This window comes from Nanorana parkeri, unplaced genomic scaffold (assembly GCF_000935625.1).
Source record: "Nanorana parkeri isolate BGI_ZX_2015 unplaced genomic scaffold, ASM93562v1 scaffold1522, whole genome shotgun sequence".
Lineage (NCBI taxonomy): Eukaryota > Metazoa > Chordata > Amphibia > Anura > Dicroglossidae > Nanorana > Nanorana parkeri.
In genome coordinates this window covers 293,173-303,643 of record NW_017307790.1, presented here as the reverse complement: position 1 = coordinate 303,643, position 10,471 = coordinate 293,173, and the positions used below count along the sequence as shown (strand labels likewise).

At 42.8% G+C, this 10,471-nt stretch overlaps 1 protein-coding gene across 4 annotated transcripts in view; it reads right to left on the bottom strand.

The window, feature by feature from the left end:
• Positions 1 to 10,471, bottom strand: part of LOC108798611 (serine/threonine-protein phosphatase 2A regulatory subunit B'' subunit beta-like) — a 56,959-nt gene that overhangs the window by 36,926 nt on the left and 9,562 nt on the right. Inside the window, exon 1 of one of the 4 annotated variants that reach the window (XM_018570371.1) lies at positions 71 to 620. The exons of the other annotated variants lie outside the window; for them this stretch is intronic. Within the exon in view, the coding sequence (XP_018425873.1) occupies positions 71 to 217 (147 nt within the window). The 5' untranslated portion in view covers positions 218 to 620. Of the gene's footprint in view, positions 1 to 70; positions 621 to 10,471 lie in introns of those variants that run through there. 4 annotated transcript variants of the gene reach the window in all.

Below are 10,471 nucleotides of genomic sequence, written 5' to 3'. Positions count from 1 at the left end.
AAAAAAAAAAAAACAAAACAAAAAAAAAAAAAACCAAGCAGGCTAACAAATGTTCAACACGTGAACCAACCTGGATCTGCTGAAATGCTTTCAATCTTTTCTTAAATCTTGAAGGCAAAACAAAATCACATCCACGAGCCAGCAGTGCCAATTCCTTCCTAAGATCAGGATCTTGCCGCAACGAAATTTCTTTCATTCTCATATTTCCAGATTTCATATAAATCCTTCGATGCCACTAGGAAATCCACCCAAAATATGTATAAACCTTTTGATTCCAACTTAATAGGAAATCTTGCAAGGGGAGCAGCAACTCTCTCCAGGTCTATACATTGACAACTAGCAGACTGTCAGGGGAAGACACTGCTTGTAGAGTCACAGAGGGGGGCTGCCCTTTACAAAAGGCATTCCACACACCGAGCTTTAACTGAGCAACAGGTTGATTCCTTTTATCGCCTAGTCAAAGGAGTTGAGATAGAAGCAGGACAGGAATTAAAGGCAGCCGAAAAACTTTGTAGCCGAGATGCAATTTCCTGCTGTCTTTCTAGTTTGTCAAACCCCAGTGGAAGTGCTCTGTGAATGAAGTGCCCAGGACTGTCAACAGGCACTCGCTAGTGCATTCACATTCCTCTTCCCTTCAATGTGGCCTCTATCACATCAGCAAATATGTAGAGACTGATAGAGCCAGGCAGAAACAGAGAGCCATTCAATCAGCACAATTTAGCACTGCCAAGCACTGGGTGATGGATTCTTGGGCTACATTGATCTAACTCAGGTAGTAGAATATTAACAGAACTGAAGATAGAAACGCATGTTGACCATTGAACATTAAGTGCAAATCATGGTATGCAAGGGTAGTAAATAGCACAGCATAACAATAAAAAAGTATTAAGATAAAGTGTAAAAAAAGTATAAAATAGGAGGATCAAATTAAGCTTAAAGTGACATTCAAGTAAATTTTTTCCCCTACCCCCAATGTTAATGAAAGCACTTACCTTAAAGGATGTTTCTTAACCCGATCTTTCCTGTCGTTTTCATCTGTCCCTCCAGCGCTGCAGTGGTTCTCTGATCCAGCGCTGACTCCTGTCCTTGCTGGTACTTCCTGTCCCACGGTGTCTGCATGCGTCCATAGACTTACCTTGACTCTCCTCGCGTCCCGGCCGAAAATGTGAACTGCGCATGCGCCCGCCCCAAGATGCTTTGCGGCAGGCCGAGGATCTTCACATTTTTGGACATGAGCGCGCAGGGAAGACACAGGCAAGTATTAACCTCTGTTAAAGCGGTTTGTTTTACACTTTTTGCATACAAAAAAAAACAACGGAGGCTTTAAATGATACTTTAAAGATATAATACTTCTAAGTATATCTAAAGCCCGTCATTTCATTTTGGATAGAGTATTGAAGGGTTAGAACCACTGTCAGATTTATTTATATATACCTGGTGGGTAAATGCACTCTATTTGTCCTAGTGACCATGTCATAAGACTGAAAGAAGAAAAAAACAGGTAGTGTCATATTTATAAAGCAGTAGATTGAACAGTCAAACATTCACCGACTCACTCATGTAAAAACACGTGCCAGGAAGATACACTTGCAGTAAATGTTTGCTGAATGTGCTTAATGTGGCCCCATTCACACTTCGAGCAGAGTTCCTTCGGTTGTTTTTTTTACGGGCCTTTGAACAAGTGTTTTTGCTCGTGTTTCAGGCTTGAGGGTTTTTAAAATTTTGAGCCAATGAAAAGCTAGTTACATCGAGCTATGGATGTTTTTCTACTAGCAACGGAATGCTTAGATGTGAACTGGGGTCATTGAAAATAGTAATTCCGCCTCGTGTTGTAGTGCTTAAGCATTCAAGTTATAAAACTAAGGGCTTGTTCACACCAGATTCAGTCCGTTCAGGTTGGCTGCTGCATCAAAAACGCATTGCTATCCTATGGGATTTCTGGGGCTCTATTCACACCAGTGCAGTCAGTTCAGTAGCAATTAGAGAAAAAAAAATACAGCTTGCCACATTTCAGCTGCACCTGATTGCAACGGATCAAACATGCATGCAAACGCATAAAAAATAGAATTGATTAACTTCTCATCCTGGGACTTCCTCTGGGCAGTGGAGGTTTGCAAAGAAGGGAGCATTGCAGCCATGTGCGACATGGATGCAGATGTGTTCATCAAATATGAGTGTCCACTCCTTTACAACCCCAAGCATTCGCAGTATAAAAAAACTGCCAGAAGATGGAAGTGGCGGGAGATCACTGCAAATATCTACCAACACGAACACCATGCTGGCAAACAAAGGAAGCATATCTGAGCAACAACTTGACTCCAAGCAAAAGGAAGTGCACTGACAGGGAGGAGGAAGTGATGTAATGGTCTAATTTGCATTTTGATGTAAACAAAACACCAGAACACATCAAAAACATGTCAAAATGCATCGCACTGCAGCCTCACGCAGTTCTGATGCAGCTGTGATGTGAACAAGCCCTTAGACCCCATTCACTGAGCTACAACAAAATAAGCGCTTCTTCAGCGCGGATTTGAACAGAGCGACATTGAGCTACATCGAGCTTCTTTAAAAAAGTGCATATTTTGGCATTTTACCACAGGGACTTTGTAGCTGCTACATTGGGCTGTATCCAATCAAAAGCAGTCTTTGATGTGACATAATTCCTGTTTCCTGCTTCTGTGAAGTGTAATTTCTGGGGAAAAGCAACAGCTGCAACGCATTCAGCTGTCATTCCCAGCTATAGAAGCAGATTTCTGCTTCATCAGCTTCTCTGGGGGTCCCTAGGTGACATTAAGGGTCTTAGAGACCCGTGATGTCTCCATAAAGAGGACCGGTCATGTAAATTGGCTATCACATAGGGAGCTTATTAGCCCCCTATGTGATAGCAATAAAATGTAAAAATAAAAATGAAAGCATATAAAAAAATTAAAGTCCCCGTCCCCACATACACATAACATGTGGGCAACCTTTCTCAACCTTGTTACCACAGAGGAACCGTTGAAGTAACTCATGTCCTCCCTTGGTAATGATTTTAGCTACCACTTAGTGGGCATTAGTGTAAAAAGTAAGCTGTGGCTATAAGAATACATAAAATAAGGAATGTTAAATAATTACATATCTGGCATCAAGGGCTGCCCAATACAACTATTTTCAGTTAGTGAAATGATCAACATTACATTGATGGTTAGTTAAGAACCCAAGTACACTGGTGGTCAGCAGGCAAACTGACCCAGACATTTGTGTCAGTGGGGAGCATGCCCCCTACATTGGTTGTCAGTCAGGGTTCCACAGAACCCTGGTAGAAAGGCTAGTCTAAAGCCTTGTATAGGAAAAATGTGTACAGTAAGCTTTCAAGCAGCTTTATTAAAAAGTGTTAAGGAAACTCCTTGGTTTAAACAAGACCGTAATGGGAGTGCTGACTAAACAAGCTAAGACTCTGGAGGCTTTCAACAAGCTTTAAGTAGTGCTGAAGCCAACTGAAGCCTGCAAGCAGCTTGTTTTAAAGTGACAGTCAGCACTCCCATTAAAGATATTTGTTTACCATTCCCAAACAAGAGCTGAATGGTGCTTTAAAGGGCTCAGCGAAGCTGGCCAAAAGCTTTGTAAAAGCTTGCTGTACACACTGTTCTTTTGGAGCTCATGCGAACAATGCCTCAGAGTGGATTTTAGAACTTGTTCGGACATCTGGATGAGTGTCTGGAAACGTGGGCATGTGCATTTTTGATGCATTCCAATCCCTTTAGTCTCAATTGGACTTCTAGTGCTTTCTGGTGTGTTTTCATGCATTTTGGTGCGTTTCAGACCAGAGATAAAATAAGTGCATGCAGTACTTTTTTCCCCCCCAAACCATTCTGGAACTGAACGAAGGAGTGAACTAGTCTCACTTTTTACCATAGGAATGAATAGGGATGCATTTTTGGACTAGACAAAAAAATAAATAAGTGCTGGTCTGGATCTGGTCTGGACATGGTGTGCATAGGCTCTTACTCATTATGGAGAGATTATCACGTGTTTACAGGATAGGAACAAAATGGAGATCACCCACATGGGAAAAAAAAAGGGTTTTTAATTGTTTACTGTTCTTGCTAAAGTTTTGGCTTTAGGTGTACATATTTGCCTGGTCCAAAATGAACATTCAACATTTGGTGCAGGGATCAATGGTTGTCCAATGAAGCTGAAGACAATCAATGCAGCTGAATCTTTACAGAGCCTTTATCACTGATGACACTCATGGGCCCTGCCTCTAAAACAGACATTAAACAAGCATTTTGGTAGTCAACTTGGTTGATTGAGTCACTGGTGATGTAGCCCTGGCCTCATGATGCATCCTGGGAAGGCTATTTTACCAGCTGCTTCCTGGGTAATCTCATCTGTAAACATCTTGCAAGATCTTAGGGGGAAAATAATGTATTTCCCCTAAGTTGATATACATGGTCACGTGTTCCAGGAGTCAGACCCAGAGTTCCAGGAAGCAAAGGTGAAAAGGATGGGAGAGAAAGAAAGGTAAGGTATGCAAAGAATACAAAGCCGGCAATTATCTACATGTATATGTTTGCAGATTGTCATTACTAAACATTTCTATAGGTGCTTTTTTAGGGATGTCCCTATACAAGCATCGGTATCGCGACCGATACAGGGCATTTTGACAAGTACGCGTACTTGTCAAAATGCCCAGATACATAGTGCCGATGCTTAAGCTATTTTTTTTTCCTTTACTGCCCTTGCCGAGCGTCACTGCAGCGCTCCAGGTGGGGTCCTAATTTAGGTGGCCAGCAACTGCCCAGAGGACCCCACTCGGAGCGCTGCCCACGACGTGGTTAGAAAGTGCATGTCGGGGCAGCCCAACAGCACTTTCTAACCATCGCTGTCAGACGACTTGCGTACAGCTGACTCCCATCGGACTTACAGGCACGGACACCAACACGCACTGAGCACCCTCATTGCCTTCTACAGCGGCTCAGTCCGACAGAGTGCCGCCATTGAATCTAGCACGGCACTGTTCCTGTCACGATTTACCTGATCAAACACACGGCAGGGACATAGACCAAATTCTTGCTCTCCTCCCCCCCGCCCCCCCTCTGCCTTGCGCCCCTTACCATCTATACTTGACAGGCATCCTCTGCATATCAGCATCGTGGAGCTACACAATGTGGACTGACTCGATCCTATGGTTTGGGGGGTCTTTTACAAACGCTAGCAACGCAGCAGTTGAAAATCAAATCAATAGGAAAAAATTGCAGAAAATTCAAAAATGGCTTGGCCAGCTGATTTGAAAAATGTTCCGGAGGGCTTGGCAGCGAAAGGGTTAAGGCCGCCCTTCGTCCAGTTCTTGGTTGCACATTTAAGTGCACCACTTTATTTTTCCCTCCTTGACAGAGATAGGAAGTCTGTAGAATACATACCATCCAGGTCATTGCGTCCTTGTGTGTTTTATTGCTATGGATCATTTAACCCATTCATGTTAGCAGTGCAGAATTCTAAATATTGCTGCAGTGTATTCTATATGTAGTACATGCACAGTACACATCCCCAATTCGCTGCAGCAATAGATTTACAATTCTCCGCTAACATGAATGGGTTAAATGATCCGTAGTACAACTACATGTTATGTACTATGGATCATTTAACCTATTCATGTTAGCAGGGGAGAATTGTAACTCTATTGCTGCAGACTACTGGACATGTGTGCTGTATATGTACTGCGGATATGATTTAACCTATTCATGTTAGCAGGGCAGAATTGTGAGCGCCTCCCACAAGCTGAGCACCGAAACGTTATGCAGCGATCCTGCCCAGCGCCGACTACGAGAGGCACCGCATGAGGCAAAAGGGATTGGAGTGAAACTGAGTGAGGGAAGCTGGGACAGGGCTGGCTGTAAATCTATTGCTATAGTGTACTGAACGTGTGTAATGTATATGTAGTACATAAAGCAATAAAGCGCCGCAAACAATCTCTCCTCACTGGGAAATCCACTTAGGCTTACTGCAGGATGCTGCCCCCAGAAAAAGCCGGGAAAGCTACGAAATCTGGGAAGAGAAGACAGAGGGGGCGCCTTTTCTGGTGCAGATCAAATTTATTTTCAATAGTCAAAGATAAAACATAAGGTACTCACAAACAGATAAAATACAGCCATAGAGTGGAAGCTGGCAGGCAGATGGACATCCACTAAGGGAATTCTGTGTGCGAGTGACGTTGACGCGTTTCCGGGGCACGCCCCCTTCGTCAGAACCATATATATGTAGTACATATATACAGCACACGCCTCCACTACACCACAGCAATAGATTTACAATTTTCCACTGCTAACATGAATAGGTTAAATCATGATACATAGTACATAACATGTAGTTGTACTACGGATCATTTAAAGTCACCTGTCCCTTTAAGAAAAAGTATTGGCAATTGGTATCGACAAGGACACGAGGGGAAGTACTTGGTCTTGAAAAAGTTGCATCGGGACATCCCTTGTGCTTTTGTCATTTTTTTAGATGGTGACATTTCAACTGGCTGCCACAACAGTGCTCTGGATTTCTTTTCAAAGTGACCGGAACTGCCTCGTCCCTTCTGCATGGACAAGGGCCAAAGCTTCATCAGACTCAAAACTATATGCACATGATTTCTCTTTATTTTTCCTACAGATAAACACCAATTCAGGGACAATAGTGCAGCGCTATTCCACTCTTTTGTATGTTGTCTTTTCTTTTTTTAGCTTCAAGATTGTAATAGCCACACTAAAGCTTGCTGTTATTTATAGCCAATACATGCGAGCTATTTATCGCCACCTGACCAACAGCATCATACATTCCTCATTCACTCAGCATGTGAAAGTGATTACAGAAGAGAACTCCTTACACCATGGAATGATCAAGGACTTCTTTTGGGTATATATTTGTTTTAGGAGATCACAAAGCATAAAAATAGGTCAATTCCCCCATGTCATCATGAAACACTCAGCAATACATTTAAGCTTAATACAGACCACATTTTCAACCGAATGTACTAGCATGCTGTATTACATAAAGTGACCATAAACTCAGGAGTTAAATCTTAATGCATTCACTTGGCTGTAGATCATCAAATCATCTCTGAATTCATGCTGACACTGTCCCTTCTTGAGGGTGGCTACTTTTGCTCCCCCTGCTCCCTGTGTGTTGTAAAGTAGCCACCACTGACCACTCCGAGCTCACTCCAGGGATGGACTACAATCTCAGATTTAGTTTACCAATTTGGATTGAGATTGTAGTCCATCACGGGAGCGAGCTTGGAGCTGTGGCTACTTTACAACACACACATGGACAAGGGGGAACAAAACTAGCGTCCTCCAGTCATCCTAAGCTCAGTATACCGAGAGCTACAGCTCGCGGTATACTGAGACGCCGCAGCTGAAGCGGATCCCGACAATTAGGTCTGGATCCACCCAGCTGCGTGAGTGACAGCTGGCTCTGCCTATCTAGAGGCAAAGCCAGCTGTACCCACCCCCTCCCCCGTCCGTTCCGCCAGTCAGCGCCGGCGGATTGGAGCAGGGAATCCAGCCCTCCCCTGTCACGGCTCTGTGCCGTGACAGGATCGAGAAGTGAGCGAACGCCGGTATGTGTTCACTCACTTCCCGATCTACTGAGCCGACCTGTGACAGTCTCATTGTCACAGGTCGGCTAGAACTATGAGGATGAGTGAAAAGCACTCATAGTTCTTCTTTAAGAATGAACTCCCAAGTTTAGTGTCAGCAAGAAAAACTACAAGTAAATTAGGTGTCAGGTACCGTGAATATTCCTCACATAATATTACAATTAGATTTTATTAGGCATCAGACAAACAACTTTTTGGTAAAACATTTCTTCAGGGACCTAAAACCCCAACATTTCTTCCAGCCTGCAAAGCCACACTAATCAAAAGAGCACTTGCAGTGACATCTGCAGGCTATACAGAGGTATTGCTAGCAAACAAGTGTATTCCTAGACATACATCATTTACCCAAATTATACAGCTCTATGCATTAAACCATTTCCTTCAGTCCATAATCCTGCAAAACCAATCCAAGCACACCATTTCCCTCAAAGTGCTCCAGAATGTGTGCGTGTGTGCGTGACTGCCTCATTCTCCTAGTCTCATCACAGGATTTATTACCTTCAAAAACCAATCACATAAAATGGACAAAATGATTAACTATATAGAACAAAATGCATGTCTACAGAACTATTTAGCTGAATCCTAATACACCTCTTCATACAGTATATTCTGATGGCTAATCACAATATGAAGCAGTATCTGTACAAGATAATGACTTCATAAATACAATCTTGGACAGCTTAAATAGGTATTTATGCTTGATTTTAGAGCAGACCTTGAAAATAAACTTCGGTAGTGCACAGAAGAGCAACTTAATTGTGGAAAATGCAGCTTGCCGGCATACAGACCATGCCATAAACACTAGTGGTATTGGGATTGAAAATTGCCCGTTACAGCCAGAAATATGTGAATTTCAGGAGTAAGGTATACGCTATTCTCTTCAGGTACTGCACAGCTATACTTTAGATATTAAAAACTACCTTTTAGAAAAAGAAACGCATACACATTCATAAAACAAAAAAAGTGTTTTTTTTTGCCATTGGAGCGAGTAAATCATTGCAATCGTGATTAGTGGATCACAGGTGCAATGCTCTGGCTCCTTCCATCTCTGCTTGTACCAAGGTATGGAGTTTCAGTTACAGGGATGAGAGGAAGTATGAATGGACTATAAGTGCTGTGCCATTAAAGCATTTGTACTCCATACAGAACTACAACGCCTCTCACTACGGTGGCAGATGGAACTTTGTGTGTTTTCATGCACAGATCACATCAAAGGATTTATGAATGGATGACGCATCTGTGCGAATGAAGCCATGCACAGCCACGCAAATCCAAAAACCAAGCAGGTAGAAGAACCCCACGATTTAAGTGGGGGAACTAGAGATCTGACCATGTTTCATGTAATGAATGCCCAGAATATGGGTGTAACATGACACTATTAAAAGTAGGGATGCACCAAAATTACATTTTAGACCGAAACTTTAAAACGTGTCAGGCCAAAGCCAAAAGTGAGTTTTCCAACCTTATTAAAATATTTTATTTTTATTTCATGTTTTTAACTTTACTGTTGGGGGTCCCTGATGTTTCCCTTTTGAAACAGAATTGACAGTCCTTAATCTTTTTCTGCAGCCCCTGTTATGAATCAACAGGAATGAACTCTATACTAAATGCTCCTGTCCATTCATAAACTGAGTTACTATGTCCACAATCATGAATGAACAGGAAGTTCATATTCATTTATAATTGGGGACAAAGTAACTAATATATGTCCTCACTTATTTACAAACATTGGTGTGATCAGAACTGATCACACCGATGACCAGTACGTGGAAAGTTTAGCAAATATTTCACATATTTGCTGATCCTCCCCGTTATCCATCCTGAACCCTTCCTCCTCCCCACTAACACTGTCAATCCAGCGGGGATCGGAGCGGACACAGACCAGTGCAGCCAGCGCCAAACCAGCAGGAGGGAAGCTGTGGAGGCACCTCATTTTCAGCCTTTTTTACGCTTGACATTTTGCTCATAGTATCATCTTCAGCTAAAATTTTCTGGCAGCCAAATTTCAGTGTATCCCCAATTAAACATAAACCTAGCCTTAAGTTTAGTTTGCGGTAAGAAATAGAAGCCTTTTCATGGAAGTGAGGAATCTTTTTAATGGAACTAGAAAAGTCTTTTCAGTTTGTGGTCACATCACCACAATGTCATTTGTAACATTTACTCTGACAATTTTCCAAGTAACTCAATCCATCTGAAATGCAAACACATTGATGTTCATGTAAAAGCTTGACAGAAAAATCCTCCCACTTATGGGGCTGGCTGCCAAAGGTTTAGATTTCTACATTATTCTACTGCCCGCCACTGTATTTCTGATATTTTATTGCTTAAATAAAACCTAAGTCACCAAAAGAAAACAGGTCAGACTATACCGACCCTCTGCTCGATACTTTGAACCAATGACCTGGATGCACCGATAGCAAATACCTTACTCGGTACAAATACTTTGAGCTCCAGGACTAGACAAGGAAACATTCAAAAGTTAGGAGGCAGCTGTCATTTGTAAGCCCCCATTCACACCTAGGCGTATTGTAATATGCGCGTCTGTCGCGCGACCGTCACGCGGTTTTTTTACCGCGATTCGCGGTAAAAAAGTTGCGCGGCCGTCGCGCGATTACAAAGGCTACTTGGCAGTATCCCAATGGAAAACGCCCTACAAAACGGCCCAAAGTAGTCCCGGGACCTTTTCAGGCGTGGGCCGTTTTGTAGCGCGTTCGGGACGGGCGGAAATACGGCAAGGTGGGAACGAGTCCATTGACTCCAATGCAATTTATATTTTTGAGCGTTTTGTAGAGCGTTCTTCGAGCGTAGAACGCGCTACAAAACGTTCAGGTGTGAACGAGGGGT